The sequence below is a fragment of the Sinohyriopsis cumingii genome, chromosome 19, assembly GCF_028554795.1.
Source record: "Sinohyriopsis cumingii isolate HCF-2022 chromosome 19, ASM2855479v2, whole genome shotgun sequence".
Lineage (NCBI taxonomy): Eukaryota > Metazoa > Mollusca > Bivalvia > Unionida > Unionidae > Sinohyriopsis > Sinohyriopsis cumingii.
The window spans coordinates 42,207,517-42,229,906 of NC_142979.1; the positions used below are offsets into that span (position 1 = coordinate 42,207,517).

Below are 22,390 nucleotides of genomic sequence, written 5' to 3' on the forward strand. Positions count from 1 at the left end.
TGACTGGGTGGGACATCATGCTACATGTTGTTTGCTGGTACCAAATAACTGCATTCAGTCAAAACTAAATGAACATCTTGGATCAGTTGTGCATGGTTGTCTGTGCCAAATCATAACTGATGCAGTTATATACAATTATTACACACACACATTTATATACAATGCTTTAGAAAGTGTACAAACACCAGAACTATTTATAGAATGGAAGAGTACGAGGGTGGGTGGGATAACATGCACTCATTTTGAGCATTAGTGATGGAAGTCTGGTAATGATTCTTGAATAATTTGAAATTCTTCATTCTAACACCAGTGTGTTCATGCTTTGATATTTTTTAATATTTGCTGAGCCTAGCTGTGTCCACTTAAGGAAGAATGGTGCATTTAAAGGCCAGTTGAAACACTGGGAAAAATATAACGATTGTGCAGTAATACATTTTATAGTATATATGATAGTTAATTTCTACTTTTTACCTACCTAGAGACAAGTAAAGCAAGAAGTTAATGACTTTGTGCTAATATTTTTTTCTTTCCCTTAAACAAAGTGGAAGACTGTGCACAGAAGTGAAGGCAAGCAACAGAATAGAAGAGGTGGAGGTGGGATTTCCATGTACACAGAAATACACTGCTAGATGTGGTTGGTTCAGCCTGGAATATTGTACATTCTATCAGTAAGTTTGCTAGATATATTAAATGTGTTTTCAGCTCAGTCTGGATATGTTTTTCATAACTCAATAGCCCCAATCCTGCCTGTAGGCTTGATGAGGCTGTACCTTATTTCCGAGCTCTGAAGCATCAAGGTCATTTAATATACATCAAAGTGGGTGGTATTACAAAAAAGCAGACAGATATAGCTCTACAATGATACCAAATCATCTGGATGTTCTAGTTGCACTACAAAATACAGAGGGAAAAACTTAATTTTTTGGACCTGTTTATTTTTCACCCAAAATTCGCCTGTGGTGTGAATCTGATTTTGTGTCAGGATTTTAGACCTTTTGGCCTCATATATAAGGCAGAACAGTCTGAACTGCACACAGACAGGTGAACCTTTACAAAAACTAAGATAAGGTGGGCATTTGAAAAAAAGAGTGGTCTCCATACGAAAATGATGGGCCCATTAAGCAAAACAAAAGAGAAAAAGAAAAGAAAGAACTCCAACTTTTACCCTTCTGCTCATGCGTGAGCAAAATAACCAATGGAAAATGATGTTTCTAATACAACTAGGCATTAGGCTAATGGAAGATATGTTGAAAGTCGATGTATTAGGATGTATTTAGAAATGGCCCCCAAAATGTGTTTTCTGCTCACATTTTGAGGCGAAAACAACAAAAGCCTCCAGGGCTCAATGAGGTAAAGGAAGTAGTTGTCTCAGTGTCAGTTTGTCTATATTGCTTCAGTTTTTTCAAGTGCTGTTTATGTTTTATTTTGTAAATGATTATATAAATTTGGCATAATTATCATTTTATTAAAATTCATGAAAAGCATTTGACCTACTTAGATTATAAGTTAATTTTTAGAAATCTATTTCTACCAAAGCAGGAACCTGGAGGATTTATATGCTGGTAAACCTACATTTACATTGAAAGCTGCCTTAATGGACACTTCTGTAAGTGTACACCTCATAAAGGACAAGTACATTACATTAAAGGGTAAATGAGTAACAATATTCTGATTTACTGGTAAACTGCAACATAAAATACTCGGTATGGTATATCGTGAATATAGTAATACCCTTGTATCTGTTTTTTTTTCTTCACCTACAGAACTAATGTTGAACACACCACTGTATTTTATTAAGCTTAGTATCATTACAAACATGATGGACTGCTCTGGTGGCCAAAGTGGTTAGAGTGTCCACCTTTAATGTGGGAGGTTGTGGGTTCAAACCCAGACCAAGTCATACCAAAGGTTTCCATAAATGGTACAAAGAGATGCCTTGCTTGGCACTCAGCATTAAGTAAGTGTTAGGACTGGTCAGAAGAGGAAGTAAGCACATTCTTGTCCCTAGTATCCAAAGACGAATTAACATTTGACATTTGGAGTTGTGTTAAATTTGGAAACTTTAGAATTATGTGCTACAAGCACAGGCTCTACAGGTGTAAATACTGCTGCAGATCTCTTATCAGCTGTTCATGAATGGGAAATTCCATCCAGTCTTCCAGTTGTAACTTCGCTCAGGCTGCATCCATTTCTTATTTACAGATTTAGCCCATGAAAGTTGAACAAGAATGCAAACTTGGAATCGGCTACTAATGTTCCACCTCGTTTTGCATTACCCACTTTGTCAGCAGAGGACGTCAGTAAAAATGGTACTAACAGCTGCCTCACTTGGTGCTCAGCATTAAGAGGTTAGTGTTAGGACTGGTCAGCCTTGGTGTCAGGATAATGTAACTGGGTGGGACATCATGCTACATGTCTGCGGCATGATGCCCCAGTGCTAGACATCACTATAAACTGCCACACTGCAGACATCGTAGCAATATGACTGAAAAGCCAAAGATCAGCAATCAGTGCAGAGAACATTGATATGTTACTATTTCTCAAGGAAAACATGTCTCCTTTGTTACATCTAGTCCCCTGAAATATTTTGTGATCTCTTTTTCCGGATGATGTTGCAGAGTTATACAGGGTTTTCATCAGTGATTAGATTGTTGTATTGACATTACAAGCTCCAAATCATGCCCTCCTTGAAAGGCGAAGAAAGATTTATCTATATAGATCATATAGTAAATGAAAAGATTGTTATACATTGTGTATAGCAACATTTGCATTATTCCCGGTGAATTTATTTGTATTTTTGCATTTTTTTAATGGGTTATTAATGTCCATGTGATATCTGTTGGTAACACTTAAAGTTTCATCTGTGGTTGTATTGTAATTTAAATTTTTGGTTTATTATACACTTCTTGTGCATACATATCAACTTTTCAAATGCCATGTAGGGAGATTAAATAAAAAATAAATAGGAAGATTGGAACCTAAAATCAGGAGGTTTTTCAGGGCTTTTTTAAGTCTTGTTATCACTAAATATTCACAGATCTTCCAGGTCCAGTATGCTTGAAAGTCTTAAAGGATGTGCTGTTTCTCCCTGTGATGCACTTTATTTTCCCCCAGGATGTGCCCTTTTCGCATATTTTGGTCAGCTGTGACAAAAATGAACAATAGGTAAAGGTTAGTCTTTTGTAAACAAGCAAGAAAGCCAGCATGACTAATTAGCAGTCAGTCCTTATCAGTGCTATTAGCTTGTGAAAGGACTGGCCCTCCAGCATAATTTAAATAAACTGTGTTATACAGTGTGTGTTACTAAAGAACCAGCAATTGATTAGGTAATAAACAATGCCCTATTTTGCTGTGTTGCCTAAGTAAGCAGCCTCAAGCTACCTGGGAAAGCAAGTTTGTCTGTTTCAACAATTTGTATTTTGCTTTTGTACTTTTGCATTTTTTCTTCTCTTTTGCATCACACACAGAGATGTCAGTCAAGTGCAAGAACTACATATGCTTTGAAGTCATGGAGGACAACCAAGCCTGGCCTACACAAAATGATCTTCTTCACACACATGCAGTGAGTGTACATAACAGACAGAAGACATCTGATCCAGCGTATCGACCGCTTCAGTGGCCTAGTGGATAGAGCATCCACCTTGGATGCTGGAGGTTGTGGGTTAAATCCCTGGCTGAGTCAAACCAAAGACTTACAATAATGGTTGTAACAGCTGCCTCGCTTTGTGCTCAGCATTAAGAGGTTAGTGTTAGGACTGGTTGGCCTGGTGTTAGGATAATGTGACTGAGTGGGACATTATGCTACGTGTCTGCAGTGTGATGCCCCAGTGCTAGACATCACTATAAACTGCCACACTGCAGACATTGTAGTGATATGACTGAAAAATTGTTAAAGCTACGTTAATAATCCAGATCACACACACGCTGATCCTGCATCTTGAAAAGCTCATTGAAGGCCACAAAGTAAGGGCACTGAAGAATCTTCCAAGAATGTTATTCTAAGTGTTCATGTGACTAAGGAATCTTCGATCAGCATCATGGGGATATCATGATGATGCCCCCCACTTCTCTCACAGTGATGATGACTTCAGATTGAATTGACACCACAACAGAAAATTGTCTGATGTCATTTTTAAATTGGTAAGGAACATTGTATAGACACACCCCAGGCAGGTGCCTGGCTGACATGTTATTAAGGGGCAGCCAGCTGATTTCATATAGAGTGACCTTTTCATCCATCAACCCCCATTGAGACTACACCATATTGCTTAGACGAATGCAAGACCTATTTACAGTGAGGTGGAACAACAAAGTGCCTACCTTCAACTCTTCATTCTTGGACCCAGACTAATAGACCTTTAGTGCCCTTTCAAGAAGCTGGAAGGGGATACAGGCTTGTACCTTCCCTCCAGCAATTCTAATATCTAACTAATACAGCAATGGTTTTTAAACTTTTTCCGTCCACAGCTAGCTTCTCTGTATCTTGGGTGTGGATAATATATGAAATGCAGCAAGTTACATTTGCCTCACTTGGATGGGACAAATCCTGGATCATTATTCTGCTCGATTTAGTGATTTTCTTGGGACAGTTGTAGTCTCCATTATTGTCTTTGTCCAGAGAAACTCCATCTTTATGCTTGGCTCTTGTCAGGTATGGCCTGCATGTAAAAGTGTGGTGCTTTGATGGTGAAGAGGATCACAACAGCTAGACGGCTGTCCACTTTGAAGGCATACAAGAAGTAGCAGGTTTTCAAAGATTGGTGTATTGTTAAAGACATCACACCACTCTTTGCCCCCATTCCTCAACTGGCTAACTTTCTGTTTCTCTATGAGGTCACGAAACCCCTAGATAGCTCCTTTCAGTTTGAAATCAAGGGATACCATTCCATGATTACATACACATTTAGATATCTAGAAGAGTTGACATTGTCTGCTGCAAGGACATTTCTGACTTGCTGTCCAATTTTAGCATGTCAAGACCACACTGCTTTATCTTGTTTCCATACTGGAACCTTTCTTTGGGTCTTTATGTGGCTCAACTCATCAAAGTTTGAGCCCCTGCATTCCACATCACTGAATCATTTAGGAGACGAGAGTTGCTTCCTGATAACACTAACTTCAGCTTGCAGGGTGAGTGAGCTACATGCACTGTTTGTGGATCTGAACTAAATGCAGTGCAATTCTATTCTGCTAGCTCTGCTGTTCTAATGATGCAGCATGGTTTCATTTGTAAGTACAGGTACAGTTGCTATGAAACCAACAAATAATTATTTTCTCCCTCTCCTCAACTGATTTGTCATGAGAGGCAAAGCTGCAGGAACTGGTATGTATGTATGTATGTTTTGTCAAATGATATCTGAGGCAAACAGAATGTACATGGTTGCTGTAAAAGGTTATTCCTACTGGTTAAGCATGAAAGCAGGAAATAACCCCACAAGCGCTCACTGCTTAGCAAAAGAGAATTATTAAACCAGCATACTCTAAACTTGAGCAGGATCAAGTACAGCTCTTGAAGATCAAGAACAAAATCTGAGAAATTTCCATTAATTAGGCAAGACTTTGAACATAATGTCTCAATTCAAGAACATCGTCAAGTCAGTTCACTGGCTTGCCTGGTCTAATTTCTCTAACATTTGTTTAAGTGACATGGTCACACCAAGGGAAGAACTGAATCTTGTCAGGCCACCAGAGAGGTACAGTTCATAAAAACACAATCTCAGAATCTAAGGCAACAACCAAGTGCATGATTGCACATGGATCTACCTTGCTTTTGTATAAACACATTGTCTTCAGTTGTGTCAAACTCGCATCAGGAGTAGTTCAGTGTTAAGTAGAGTAGTCATTGTGCCATGATTAGAGGTTAGGTGCTCAGGCATTTTCTCCTCTTCTTACCTATTCTCTTAATGTTAATGTGATCGGTTAATGTATTTGACAGAGATAGTAAACTTTGTAGTAAATGTTTTATCTTCCTTTGGGGACAGCTGGATTCGGGGGTAGCAGAGAATAACTGTAATATTAACAAGATTGGGTAACAACTTTACTATTTTGATCATACCTATTGGCAACATTTTGGTACAGGGAAACAGTAAATTTCAAGATTTTCCTTAATTTTTTAATCCAAGAATTGTTTAGAAATAGCACCAATATCAGGTCCTGGAATAATTTTTGCAATGCAGTTTTATAATATTTAAAAGACCTTGTCATGCATCGTTATATCAATAAATACCTAGAATCTGTTTATTTCCAAGTGTTCAGTGACATCATTTACAGGAGTCTTGGCCCCTAATTGACTCTTTTCCAGAGATTTCTACTAATAACATTACTGAGTAATATTGTATTTCAATCAGATTTATCAGGTACCATTATATTGGTGAGACTTAGAATTCTATTCATCATTTGAATGAGTTATGGCCCTTGAATGCCCATTCTTCTAACTTTGCTTTCCGATTATAAGTTCCTGTGTTCAGAGCCCTGCCAAACAAGTGTGATGAGTGAAACCTTTTGTGATGCACACATTAAAAATAGCTCTCATTTATTTTGTATTAAAATGCAAACTTAAATGATAGTAATGGCTTGGGGCCATATTCTCATTGCTGTATTGATTTTAAATTTTCAAATTATTTTAGAAACTAACCTTAAAATTTAATAAATGCATATCAGCTGCTTTTTCTGTATAATTCTTACATGGAAGGAAAAAAATGAAATTGATGTAGTTTTCATTCAGATTGTTCTTATGCTATGTCTCTTATGATTTTCAGTCATACATTATGCAAAAAGCTGGTGAACCAGACTGTCACATTCTACTATGCAGAAACATGGTGCTGTCCTGGTTATGTAATGGCAGAAAACTCAACTTGCATTGGTATGTTATCTAACCAAAATTAGCTATGAACTTTTTTTCAAATGTTCTACCTTGTCTTGGTTTCACAGAATTTTCTTTCACAGAAAGTAATTTAGACCTTTGTTCTTGACATTATCATCTTTAATAACAGTTTTCAATAACAGAGTACAAAGATTGGATTATTCATTTTGTTGCTACAGATTCTTCTTTCAATTAACCTGCATTGAAATATATGATAGCATCTGTGTGAAGAAGGGACCATTTTAAAGCCATTGTTGTAATTCTCCTGAAAGAAGTGCATGACCTAAGTAATTACACAGAAGGGTGGGGTGATAAGTTGGGGGAAGAATCTGTAATGAACAATTTTTTATGAAATTGGCCTGAATTGATTTGTTTATTTTAGCACTTGAAACAGACTCTTGATTTGCATTAAAAAAATTAGACTGTGCAAGAGTTCTAGGTGAATCCATCTTTAATCTAATTTGTGATTTCAGTTGTTTTTAGTAAATGACTGAATAGGCTTCAGCCTTTGAGATAACTTTTCTATCCCCCCCACCACTACTTACAATCCTTATTTAGGCTGGGGGTGGGGGAGGATGGCAAGACCTTACTAATAGGCTAGAGGGGAGGAAGTTTCTTTCAGGATATATATGGTTTAAGAAGTTAATATTCCAAATAATACAATGTCCCTTACTTTTATTCAGATAGTATGATATTTTGTGATCGTGTTTTATATTTTTCATTTGCCAGTGTGTTTCCTTATGATTTTATGAATTTTGATATTCCTTGTGTGCCTGCATGAACTATTTGAAGTGCTTATATTTGCATGCTTTTTAATGGGTGGCAGAAGATATAAGAGATGTTAAGGACAGTGACGGAATATATCATAAATAAATTCCAAAACTGCATACGTTTTTACATATTTATGATAATTTTTTTAATTATAAAGTGTAGAATTGAAAGACTTAATTGGATGCAGTAAAAATAATAAAGTATCTTCTGGTTTAATACAAATTTTGTTTTTCTGCCATCCAGGTACTGGTTCAAATGATCAGTCACTTGATCTTATTGTATGGCATATGAATGGGGTAATATTGAATGTGCTTATTTGCTTTGATGTTATGTGTAGTTGTGAGTGTAAAAAAACAGGCCTCAGTCAATCATATTTTATTGTTGTTGAAGGATTTAATGCCATTTTTCAGCACAGGATATGCTATACATGGCAGCCAGTATAAATGGTAGAGGAAGTTCCCAGGGAAAAGCCTGGAAAGAACCATTGACCCACAAGAAGCTACTGGCAAGCTTTCTCTCATATCCACATTGGCTGAACCTGAGACTTGAACCCACGCAGACATAGGTCAGATGGTAGTGATCCGTAACGGTGAGCGCTTTTACCACTCAACCACTCAAAGCCCCTCATATTTTGTAAACTTTCCAAGGTTGTAAAATGGTTAACCGGTCCAAATGTTAAGTATCAGAGATAAGAGACATTCCCTGTTTTGTTATACTTTTATGACATAAAATTGTTTTTTTTTTTGTTACATGTTATCTAGTGTGCTGTCATATAATAAGTTTTGTTACATTATGACATCACATTAGACTGCTCCGGTGGTCTAGTGGTTAGAGTGTCTGCCTTGGATGCAGGAGGTTGTGAGTTCGATCCCCGGCCGAGTCATACCAAAGACTTACAAAAATGGTACTAACAGCTGTCTCGCTTGGCATTTATGCATTAAGAGGTTAGTGTTAGGACTGGTCGGCCTGGTGTCAGGATAATGTGACTGGGTGGGACATCATCCTACATGACTGGCATGATGCTACGGTGTTAGACATCACTATAAACTGCCACATTGCAGACATCGTAGCGATATGACTGAAAATTGTTAAAGCTACATTAAAAATCCAAATCACATCGCACACACATCACATTAGGTAAACATATAACATTAAAAACATCTAATTGAATTTCTGGTTGAAACAAATTTTATTGTAAAAAGTCCTGTTATGGGTTGTTTTCACAGACGTCACAATTGAGTACGTAAATACCCACAATGCAACGCACGTGCACCTTGATCCACCATCTTGAGTCCCTAACAAACCTTTGTCAACATTAGTCATCATGTATATTCAAGATAATAATCTGATTTAACTGTCGATAAGGACATTTACTTCATGGAAATGATACTTAGATTATACTTAAAATTAAGTGCCATATAGCACGAAAATAAAAATAAAGCTGGAAGTTCCCTTGTTATATCGAAAGAGAGAATAGTGAAGTTGAACCATGATCATGCATATTGCTATGAAATAGAAATGCAGTATATAAAAAAATTGACAAACAGACAATATTGACATTTTTAAAGTGTTTCGTATCATATCCCTAAGCTTGTCCTCTTGAAAGAGTATTTCCGGACAATGCTATTTGGGATACAATATCAGTTAGGAATTAAAATTTCATAGCATGTGTTTTATGCCAGAATTTTTCGGTACAAATACTTTTCGTGTCAACAGGTGTTTGTGCCAAAGACAGTTGACAAACCAATTTAATTAGTATGGTCAGATATTGTATTTGTGGTGGAGATGATGAACGTAGGATGATACTGAATCAGAGCGATAACCATTCAAAGAAGTTTCATCTTCAGTGTGTTCAAACAAAACACGTGCCTAACAGAACATGACTGTCGAATGTCAAAACGAAGTATTCCTGAAATTCTTTTAGAGATATGAAATTGTATATTAACAATTAGCTTTTTAACTTGAACGATAACTAAATGATTGATTTTAGTCCACAAAAATTGAAAATCTGGCACCTTGGTGTGTTTCTTCTTGTTTGTATCCATTTGTATATGCATTTGTTTATTGATCGATCTATTTGTTTATGAAAGAATAAAAAAGAATGTTGAAATTTAAATGTTTTACCTGAAGAAAACAAGTTAAAAAGTCACGCATTCGGCCTTGTGCGGTTGACTAGCACAACATAATGAGATGTATTATTATATTCTTATGCACAAAATGAGACGTGCCTTCGTAATTATGCGGGAAGAACAATATTATTAAGTGCTGGGGCTAGGGACTCAAAATGGCGGATTTGGAAGTACACATGTTAGTGAAACATTTTGAATATTTTCAAATTCACACTTTCAAACACCCCTGAAAGCAAAACAATTTTAACCAAGTTTCCTAAATATAACATTAATTTGACACACATCCTATACAATCATAATATTGCTCATTTCAGCTGCATGTTGGAAAAAGACGAAAATGTAAATAGTGGTAGTTTTGAACTTCCATCAAGTCTGTGGTTGTATATTACATTGTATTAACACCACAATGATCCAATGTGTCATCACTGATAGCAATGTGAACAGAAGTTTTAGGCTGCTGACACCAAGTGATTTCTTTCTCAAATGTGTTACCTGATCATAACTACTACCTCACAAATCCAGCACTTCCAGGCTAAAACTCTTTAGCTAAGAAGGTAAAAGTTATCTGCCCACATTGGTGGCAGCTATGTAGCGTTATCTCCCTTCATACAGAGATTGGTGCCATATTCTTTGAATACTTCGGCTATTACTTCATGCTGTCTACAGACAGAGAGGCCTCACAATAGATGCATGTATTCAGGAAGTTCTTCTATCTTAAAACAAAGTGGAGAAATTTTCTCATCAAAGGAAGTATGCTCCATCAATAATTGTCCAACCTTTCTTACTCCTCTCTTTCATTGTGAGCAGATAACTTCCTAGCTAAAATGTTGTAGCCTGGGAGGGCTGGCTTTGCAGGGTAGTAATAGTTCTTTTCTGGTATTATGATCAGGTAAGCGTGATCAAAGAAACATATTTTACTAGAAATTTGTTTTCTTCAATGAAAATAGCAGGAACAAGATTAAAAATTTAAAGTGTGGGGATTTCATTATTTGTTGAAATGTCATCAGCTGTTATTTTCAACAGTTATAATTTTAAGGAGCTATTCATTATAGATCTAGCTAGATGTTCGTCCTCCAAAATTTGGGAAGTATCACTATGAGAGACTCTCATTCAGAGAGACAAAGTCATTTGACTCATTGTAGAGAGACAAGGATTTTCCAACTGCCATCATGTTACAACTTCTGTTTATTCTTTTTTGATATTCTTATAATGGAACTTTTCTTTTGCATGAACTAGTACAGGGCCTCGTGTAAAGTGTTAAAGCTTTTATGCTTGTCATTGTATATACTGTTTCAGTGAGCATACCTGGTGTGAAGTACATAACTCCGCAACCCAGAATGACTGATGGTATGTAGCTATGCTCTGAAGGTGTGCTTAATAGATATAGCATCATATTTCTATGCTCAGTATATAGGACTTGTTGCTAATGCATTTATTAGCATGTCTTTTTATCTCATGGTAATTGGAAGCAACGTTTTGAAGACTTTAAATATAGGTAGGAAACAGTTTTTCATAAGAGGACGCTCACGTGTCAGAATAACTATGTGTAAAATCTTCTTACTAACGTATTATTTGCAATTCAAGTCTCTGATGTTACTCTGCCAATTGATGATGTCAGGGCCATTTAAAAAGTCCATTTTTTCCATATCTGTACGATGGGCATTGTTTGCCAGATATAATCAATAACTTAGGATCCATGGAAATGTTTGACTTGTAGAGGTTGTTATTTTAATTATGCTTCCTTATGTCAAACAATTACCATATAAACAACATGTGTGGTCTTAATTAGAATTATAACTTTCAGTAGGCAATTGGCTCTGTTGTCACCCATTTTTGGAGTGATGTCAGAAACTTTAGTTATAACCATTTCTTTGAAGTTTTTTGGTTGCTACATAATAATTTTAAAATCCCAAACAAAATGTTTTTGTCATGAATGCATTTTATGTCTGACGGATATCCATTTATTTAAGAACCAATCAAAATGTAGTTGTTTGCAGTCCTTGAAAATGATGCTTGCAAATGTAAATGAATTGACAGTGTATTTGTAAAATAAAGCATTAATTAGCCAATTCACCAATAACTTTACCCACATTGTAAGTAATGCAGCATGTATAAATGCCTGCTTTTTAATTTTGGATGTACTTTTTACCAGAATTTATTCTGTAGTGAAAATTGTATAGGCGGGAGGGGTATGCTCCCTTCCATTTAAAAAGAGAGATTTTTTAAGTATGTGCAAATTTACAGAGGCAAAACATGGTTTCTATTATTATGACACAGGCTGTAGATTTTTTGGGCATAATTTTAAAAAAATCAGTGTAAACATTTAAATTGCCAGTCTTAATTTGACCCAGTTTTACATTATGAAATGATTACCATGGAAGTAAACAAAATGTATATGTAAATCTATAGACACTGAATTACTCAGGAACTTGTAAGTTCTTATGGCAATAAAATATATACATGTATGTAAATCTAGATTTGTACAACATAGTTGGGAGGAACTTGTAAGTTCTTATGGCAATAAAATATATATCTAAATATTAATTTTTACAACATAGTGGGGAGGAACTTGTAACTTCTTATGGCAATAAAATATATACATGTATGTAAATCTAGATTTGTACAACATAGTTGGGAGGAACCTGTAAGCTCCTATGGCAATAAAATATAAAATCTAGATTTGTACACCATAGTGGGGAGGAACTTGTAAATTCTTATGGCAATAAAATATATACATGTATGTAAATCTAGATTTGTACAACATAGTGGGGAGGAACTTGTAAGTTCCTATGGCAATAAAATATAAAATCTAGATTTGTACACCATAGTGGGGAGGAACTTGTAAGTTCTTATGGCAGTAAAATATATACATGTATGTAAATCTAGATTTGTACAACATAGTGGGGAGGAACTTGTAAGTTCCTATGGCAATAAAATATAAAATCTAGATTTGTACACCATAGTGGGGAGGAACTTGAAAATTCTTATGGCAATAAAATATATACATGTATGTAAATCTAGATTTGTACACCATAGTGGGGAGGAACTTGTAAGTTCTTATGGCAGTAAACTATATATACATGTATGTAAATCTAGATTTGTACACCATAGTGGGGAGGAACTTGTAAGTTCTTATGGCAGTAAAATATATACATGTATGTAAATCTAGATTTGTACACCATAGTGGGGAGGAACTTGTAAGTTCTTATGGCAGTAAAATATATACATGTATGTAAATCTAGATTTGTACACCATAGTGGGGAGGAACTTGTAAGTTCTTATGGCAGTAAAATATATACATGTATGTAAATCTAGATTTTTTACAACATAGTGGGGAGGAACTTGTAAGTTCTTATGGCAGTAAAATATATTTGAACTAACCTACCATATATTTAACACATTATAGAAATATTGAAGTGCAGCATTAGCTGTAATGTCAAATAATTGTTTACCCTGGATTACTATGTGGTAGATTACTATGTGGTAGATTACTATGTGGTTGATTACTATGTGGTAGATTACTATGTGGTTGATTACTATGTGGTAGATTACTATATGGTAGATTACTATGTGGTTGATTACTATGTGGTAGATTACTATGTGTTAGATTACTATGTGGTAGATTACTATGTGTTAGATTACTATGTGGTAGATTACTATGTGTTAGATTACTATGTGGTAGATTACTATGTGTTAGATTACTATGTGTTACACTAGCTTTTATTCATTAGTTTTAGTAAAGCTTTTAGATTGCTTACATTTTTTTATGCCTTAAGACCAGTAGAGCTTATGCCATGACCTGTCATCTGCTGTCCATTCATCATCATTTGTTGGAATGCTCTAACAAATACTAATGAGATAATAACAAACTTAGGAATTTGGCAGTACATTTATGCTATAGCTAGCAAATTGATAACAAACTTGTCATTTTAGCTGCATAAATGTACAAATGCCATAGCTAACAAATTGAGAACAAACATGGCAATTTGGCAGTACATTTATGCCATAAATAAGTTCTTTAACCATCATTTCATGACCATCAATTCAAGGTCAAAACTATAGATCAAGATTTTTGCAATAAGTAGCATCTTCAGCAAATATGAATGGATTGATTCATGTCTACAGCATTTTACAATCTTGGGATCAGTGTAAAATGTTTTTATTTAGGAATAAAAAGGAATTGAATTTGCTCAAGCTGGCACCTTGGTGTGTTTTGGCATTATCTTGTTAGCTATATTGATAGAGTAGTGTTTTGGCATTATCTTGTTAGCTATATTGATAGAGTATGATAACCTGCACTCTATCACCTTGAACTTTAAACAATGGCTCTAAATACAATAACTTAAAATGGAGCAACTGCATTGGCTTGCTATCTCAGGTCCCAACAATTTTGACTGCATACTTCTAATGCCTCACCCACAAACAGTAACCCTGGGGTCGTAATGTAAAATCCATCATTTACAAGATGCGTCTTCTGGCCATGTCTGATTTCTGGCATTTGTTCATAAAATATATGAAAATGTCATGGAACTTTGTGTACACTTGATGTTGTACCTCTCACATGGATTTTTAGGGTAGGTGCCAAGGATGAAATTGTGCTCGCAATTGTTTATGACAGGGCCACAATAACTTTAGAGCTGCATTAAGTTCCATCCTACTGTTTAGGATATGTGGTAATGGACAGAGGGGGTTTGTGCTTCTTTAAATCGGGGATAACAAGTAGCCATTGTATTTGGCCAGACTAGATTTTTTGGAAGTTAGAAATATCAATTACATGTACCGTCATTAAATTTCTTTTCTTTCCCTCAGAGGGTTCCTCAGTTCCAGAAGCACGGTTGTTAAAAATGGAAGAGAAGAAGGAGATAACTGTGTCACCAGGGGGTTATGCAGGGATTGCCAGTGCATTTGTCTTCATGGGCATTGTTATTTTCTTTATTGTTTATGGAGCCAGGAAGAGGTGAGTGACTATCATAGTGTGGACAAAACTTGATGTGTAGATGATGTGCATATCTGCAATTTAAAGACAAAATGTGAAAGGGTCTACACAGTATACTATGTGTATGAGTTGAATTTCTTGGGATGGTATAATTGCAGTTGCAGGATTACTGATATTTTTCTTTTACGCAGTGAGTCATGGTTAACTAATGTACACAGTGAATTATATGAGAAAATGTCAAGCACTCTTATGTATATTTAATTTGCATTGTTTGCTTGTTGGTTATGTTTTAATTTTTTAATTTCTTTATATACTACTGATATTGTGACATTCTTGTCCTAAATCAAGTTTATTTTCTACTTGACCTGAATCATTGATTTTGGTTTTGTAATAAACATGTTTATCTCAACCTGAGTCTGGAACTTTGGAAATTCCCCATGAATTGCTGGTTCTACCTGTTGTTTACACACATTTCATATTATAATTTAGAAATAGACTTATGATTATAACTAAGATTTTATCTTGTAAACATTTGGAGCCTTCCAAAAGGAAACTTTCCATTAGGTAATAGTTTTGTTTTACAGAGTGCTGCTTGTGACACGAGGTCAGCTAGAGGACTATATGATCATGTTTTTCAAGAAAATAATTATTTGTGCTATAAGATCTTCAGGCAGAATCTGTTGTATTATTGTTGTGTTCAGTAGTTCTTTGGGGCTGGAATTGATTTATTCAAATTATTTCATTCAAATGTTTCTTCTCTGGAAATACAAAGTGCTCTTCAAAAATAACATTCTTGGAAATAGTAACTTTGATTTATAGTGAAGCTTCAAATAAGGATTTAATTCTTGGATTGTATTATTGTGATCCAACAAAAGACTGTTGACACATTAACATTATATGGGCCACCACAGGCACATCAACACTTCCAGCATAGGATTTAATTAGAATTTCCACTAAAGTTTATTCAGAATTGTAATCATTAGGATTTGTATTTGTAATTCTGTGATTATTTCGGATTTAATTCTCTATACCATAAGTTCCTTTTCTCACATTTTCACCTTGTTTACTAGGGAAATAAATTATTTGTTGAAATTTACAAAACTTGTTGCTTCTCACTCTTTTCTATTATTTTTTGAGCATAGGGTTGTAATAATACACAAATATTGTGCTTTAATGAGTCTTTTGCTCTTATGTGACATGTTGCAGTTTACTTTTGTATTTGGATGCTTGTATTTGGCATCGGTAATCTTGGCATTGTTTAATATTACAAAAATTTTGCGCATCAAGGCATTTTGATCCTTGTCATTGTGTTAAAAACAGAAATGTAGCATGTCAGTTGGAAATCTACTAGCCCCTTTTGGTTGACTTTAAGGCTTTCTGACATAACTCTTAATTTAAAGACTTGCAGAGCAAAGGGCAAAAATATGAAAATTCAGTAATTGCAGTAAAATCCTGATATTAGTGTGCCTGGATTTGTTCTGGTTCCAGATTTTATAATCAGTGGAGTTGGTTAGGGAACCAGACTAACTTAACTGGAAATACCTCAGACACTTTAATTTAACCATGTTACTCATGCAGAACGGCTGGATGGTGAGCATTGCTTCTATGTTAAAACAAAGTCTTGGAAAGTCATCCAGCGAATGAAAACAGGTGCTGGGGACAATCAGCCTCTTCATAAACACAAACGTACATTACAGATGTATATAAAAAGCAATATTAGATACTTAACAGTGCATGGAAAAAGCAAACAGAGAAGGCAGGTTCGTTTATTGGATATTGTGTGTCAGTTTGAATATTGCTCATAGTGGGTGAGTGATGATTGGCACTGAAACATGAATTTAAAAGGCTGAGTATTATGATAGGTTTTGCGAATCTGGGTTTGTAGCTGCAGTTTCTCAAATTGAACAGGATGTGTTTAAGGCAAAATATTTCTTTTTAATCCTTTTAGATGATCATAAAGTTGCCTTGACAATACTTCTAAACATTTTAAACCTGTTTTCCAAGTCAACAATAGCAGTACATGATTGTTCATTACATCCACTTTAAACTTGGTCTAACTAATGACAAAACTATTGACTGCCTTATTAACGATGTCTGTTTAGGGTTGGCAGGTCTTCATACCTAATCTCGAGTCTCGGATTCAGCCTATGTGGGTATGTGAGAAAGCTTGCCAGTAGCTTCTTGTGGGTCGGTGGTTCTTTCCGGGGTTTTCCCGGGTTCTTCCTCCACCATTAATACTGGCCGCCATGTATAGCCTATTGTGTGCTGAAAAATGGCGTTAAACCCTAAAACAACAACAACAACAACTTCATACCTAATCCTTGAGTTTAATATTTATAGGTATTATTCAGCTGTAACCTATGTTAGTTTGATAGCACTTTTCTGGCACTTGAGACAGCTATGGTGGCCTCAACAACTTTTTTTTTTGGTAGCATTTAATTTTATATGGATTATCTGCTGTTTGATACAGATGCTTAATTTACCATGGATTATCTGGTGTATGGTGCAGATGTTTAATTTTACATGGATGGATTATCAGGTGTTTGATACAAATGTTTAGTTTTACATGGATTATTTGGTTTTTGACAAAGATGCTCAACCTTACATGGATTATCAGATGTATGATACAGATGTTTAATTATATATGGATTATCTGGTGATTATACAAATGTTTAATTTTACATGGATTATCAGGTGTTTGATACAAATGCTTAGTTTTACATGGATTATCTGGTTTTTGATAAAGATGCTCAATCTTACATGGATTATCAGGTGTATGATACAGATGTTTAATTATATATGGATTATCTGGTGATTATACAAAAGTTTAATTTTACATGGAATATCTGGTGCTTGATACAGATGGTTTTTTTAACATGGATTTTCTGGTGTTTGATACAGATATTTAATTTTACATGGATTATCAAGTGTTTGTTACAAATGTTTAGTTTTACATGGAATGTCGGGTGTTTGATACAGATGTTAAATTTACCATTGATTATTTGGTGTTTGATACAGATGTTTAATTTTACTTGGATTATCAGGTGTTTGATACAAATGTTTAGTTTTACATGGATTATCTGGTTTTTGACAAAGATGCTCAACCTTACATGGATTATCAGATGTATGATACAGATGTTTAATTATATATGGATTATCTGGTGATTATACAAATGTTTAATTTTACATGGATTATCAGGTGTTTGATACAAATGCTTAGTTTTACATGGATTATCTGGTTTTTGATAAAGATGCTCAATCTTACATGGATTATCAGGTGTATGATACAGATGTTTAATTATATATGGATTATCTGGTGATTATACAAAAGTTTAATTTTACATGGAATATCTGGTGCTTGATACAGATGGTTTTTTTTAACATGGATTTTCTGGTGTTTGATACAGATATTTAATTTTACATGGATTATCAAGTGTGTGTTACAAATGTTTAGTTTTACATGGAATGTCGGGTGTTTGATACAGATGTTAAATTTACCATTGATTATTTGGTGTTTGATACAGATGTTTAATTTTACTTGGATTATCAGGTGTTTGATACAAATGTTTAATTTACCATGGTTTATCAGGGGTTTGATACAGATGTTTAATTTTACATGGATTATCATGTGTTTGATACAGATGTTTAGTTTTGTATGGAATATCTGGTGTTTGATACAGATGTTTAATTGTACATGAAATATCTGGTGTTTGATACAGATGTTTAATTTTACATGGATTACCAGGTATTTGATACAGATGTTTAGTTTTATATGGAATATCTGGTGTTTGATGCAGATTTTCAATTTTACATGGAATATCTGGTGTTTGATACAAATGTTTAATTTTACATGGATTATCTGGTGTTTGATACAAATGTTCAATTTTACATGGAATATCTGGTGTTTGATACAGATGTTTAATTTTACATGGGTTATCTGGTGTTTGATACAGATGTTTAACGTTACATGGATTATCAGGTGTTTGATACAGTTGTTTAATTTACTGTAGATTAACTTTACCATGGATTATCTGGTGTTTGATACAGATGTTTAATTTTACATTGATTATCAGGTGTTTGCTACAAATGTTTAATTTTATATGGATCATTGGGTATTTGATACAGATGTTTAATTTTACATGGATTATATGGTATTTGATATGGATGTTTAATTGTACAAGGATTATCTGGTGTTTTATACAGATGTTTAATTTTATATCAGTTATCTGGTGTTTGATACAGATGTTTAATTTTACATAGATTATCTGGCACAAGAAGAACCCAGAGAATATTTAACCTGTTAACATGCCTCATTTAGCTGTTCGGTCAGTGTTCTTTATAGTTATCAAAGGCTAATACATGTATGACCATCATGTACATTGTTTTCAAAATCTCCTTTATCATGATATGAAGGCCATATACCATATTTTCCAGCATACCAGTTAGAGCCAAAAGTGCAGACCATGTTGTGTTGGTGCATTATGCAAAAGTAGATTTGGGACTATAATATTTGCAAACTAAACGCATAAACCCAGATCTTTCATTGCATAACAAAGAGCAGATTGATCAGAGTCTACAAAATTGTATGCTATACAGATAATGTTGAGCAAACAGCATAGACCTAGGTATGTCATTGCATAATACACCAGCAGATCTGAGTCTACAATATTATATGCTATACTGATAATGTCTAACATACAGCATAGACTCAGATCTGTCGTTGCATAATGTGCCTGTAAATCTGTCCGGGTCTACAAAATTGTTTGCTATACAGATAATGTCTAACAAAGTGCAGTCACCTAAATCTCTCATTGCATAATTAACCAGAATATCTAGCAGGGTCTACAAAATTGTATACTATATACATGTCTGATGGATGTAATAGACCCAGATCTGTCATTGCTTAATGCATCTGTAGGTCTATCCGGGTGTACATTATTTTATGCAATCATTTGTAACAAACAGCATAGACCCAGATATGTGGTGCATTATGTGAGAGTTGATTGGGGTATATGATGTTTGCATTGGGTGTAGCTTGCAGATTGGTACCAAAATTTAAGATGGTCATATGTATGCTTCATTTTCAAAGACAATACATATAGAAATTTCTATTCTGTGTTAAGTATATTTAATATGTACTGTGTGATTGACCTTTGTCCATAATTGAGGGTAGGAGGGTAGGATTTGGGCCTATCTGACTAATGTCTTGTTGTTTTGTAAACAGTGTATTACATTGCTAATATTTGTCTATGATGTTAGATTATATTTTCAGATCATTATCACTTGGAGATAAACATGTTTACAGATGTCGAGTTCAAGTTCTATTTTTTTAAACAAAATTAAGAATGTTCTAATAAGCAAGTTTTTTTAATGAATTTGATGGGGAAATGACCCTCATCCTGGTTCTGTTATTGTGTCTTAGTTTTTTATATAAATGTTGTTTACTTCAGAATTACTCATTCCATATCTTAACATCAGTCTTAGTGGAATCAATTTAAGTTGTGTTTCAGTTAATATTTGAGTGGATTTATTTATTTAAGTTATTGACTTGAATTACAAAGTATTCAGTAATATTATCTGACTAAATCACTATTTTGAGATTATTGTGAATTCATTCAAGGACATCTTGGATTGTATCATTGCAATGCAGCAAGACTGTTAGCACTTCAACACTATTCAGGCTCTTGTTACATCAGCACTTTCAAGGTTGGAATTTATTCAGATCACCACAGGAATTCATTTGGAATACTCTATACTTTTGGACTTGCTATAGAACTTTTAAGATAGTTTGGTATTTAATACACATTGCTATATGTTCTCTTTAAATTTCCATTTCTTATTCTAGGGAAATAAATTATTTGTTGAATTTTACAACATTTTTTTTTTTATTTTTGCTTTTTTCTGTTAATTACTTTAAGACCATAGAGTCATAACAGAACATTGGGTGCACTTGTCTGGGATACAAATTGCTTCATAATATTTCAAAAAACATAAAACTTTGAAATTTAAATTCACTTTGTTTCAGAATTTTTTTAGTCTTGGTACTTAATTTTATGTATTTGAGAAGTATTTAGTGAAACTAAAAGGCTTTCATAATGTCCTCTAAAATGGAGAGTTTTCTTGAAATTCGACCCAGGAAGGGTTGAAGTCCTTGAAAAAGGATGAATTGCTTCAGCTTGCCAGACAATATGATCTTTCTGATGTGAAGTTATTTTTAACTAAGCAAGAATTAAAAATTATTGTAGTCCAATATTACTTACCACAAGATCTCGAGTCATTTTCATTGGCTGAAAATTTAAAGTGATGTTTGTAGACACTGTAGATCTTGTCACATTTGGCAAATGGTAAGAAAACCCAATCAGAAGATACCTAAGGCTCATCTGCAGCCGATTCCTGCATTTGTTGAACCATTGAGCAGAATAATGGTAGACTGTGTCAGTGTCTTACACAAGACAAAGTCAGGCAACCAATACTTACTGACCATTATGTGAACATCCACAAGATTTCCAGAGGCAACTACTTTGAGGAATATTAAGACTAAAACCTTAGTTATTTTTTTTGGTACAGTTAACAGCCTTTCTAAATCTCTCCAGACTGGTCAAGGTAAAAAAAATTGGAAATATTTAATCAAACTTTGAAGAATATGATTCTTCATATTGCTTTGAACCCGAAAAATATTGGGACAAGGGTATTTATTTACTGTTGTTTGCCGTTAGTGAATTGATTCAAGAATCATTAGAGTTTAGTACTTTGAACTAATTTCTGGACATATTCTCTATCGACCATTGAAGTTATTAAATGAGAAACGTCATTCTGCCAAAGATTCAGAAATCAGTCTAAGTTCTTGTCTCAGTCTCATATTTCAAATATAAGTTGTCAAAGATTTGTGAAGTAGCAAGAGCTAATCGTCACTCAACCGAGTCAGAAATGAAATTAAGGTACAATGTTGTTGTTGTTGTTATAGGATTTAATGCCATTTTTCAGCACACAATAGGCTATACATGTCAGCACACTTAGATGTAGATGAAGAAAAGCCCTTCTTCCTCCTCTCTCAGTGACAGGGGCATATGGGATTCATCTCAAGTCTCAAGTTCTTCCTCCTCTCGATCACAAGCGCATATGGGATTCATCTAAAGCTCTTCCTCCTCTCTCAATCACAGGGGCATACGGGATTCATCTCAAGTTCTTCAGACTCAGAAGACTCCATCTCAATCCCAGGAGAGTGTGAGATTCTTCTCTTGGTCATTAGTGGCTCAGAAGAAGATAATTGAAGAGCACCCCTAGAAGCCAGGAGGGTATGGAATTATTCTTTCGACTCTTGGTAACTCAGAAGAAGATTCCTTGAAGGGGTATGGGCTTTGTCAGAAGAAGATTCTTTGAAGGGGTATGGGCTTTGTCTCCTCCATAGAGAAGGGCACTCCTTGATTCCAGGTTTGCATAGGATCTTTTTCTTTGGAGAACCATTATATTCCACGATCCCTGATGGTCACTCTTACACACTCATTTCCATGAGCCATAAGGGTTATGTTTAAGGTTTGTCCTTAGGATAGAAAATAATAGGGTTGAGTAACAGTATAAAGTAGGAGCAGTACCCTCTCAAAGCACTTAGCCCAGTGAAGGTGTCAAGCAGATCATGTCTTACTAAAATGGGAGAGCAGTAATTTAATTTGATAAGTTCAGAGGAGGGCTTGT

General features: G+C 34.8%; 1 protein-coding gene across 2 annotated transcripts in view; it reads left to right on the forward strand.

The window, feature by feature from the left end:
- The window catches only part of LOC149775572 (uncharacterized), a 35,199-nt gene that overhangs the window by 5,044 nt on the left and 7,765 nt on the right, over positions 1 to 22,390 (forward strand). Inside the window, exons 2-5 of one of the 2 annotated variants that reach the window (XM_089944018.1) lie at positions 543 to 668; positions 6,759 to 6,862; positions 11,059 to 11,109; positions 14,572 to 14,719. In XM_089944018.1, coding sequence (XP_089800144.1) covers positions 543 to 668; positions 6,759 to 6,862; positions 11,059 to 11,109; positions 14,572 to 14,719 — 429 coding nt within the window. The remainder of the gene's footprint in view (positions 1 to 542; positions 669 to 6,758; positions 6,863 to 11,058; positions 11,110 to 14,571; positions 14,720 to 22,390) is intronic. The other variant, XM_089944019.1, reaches the window with a different exon arrangement.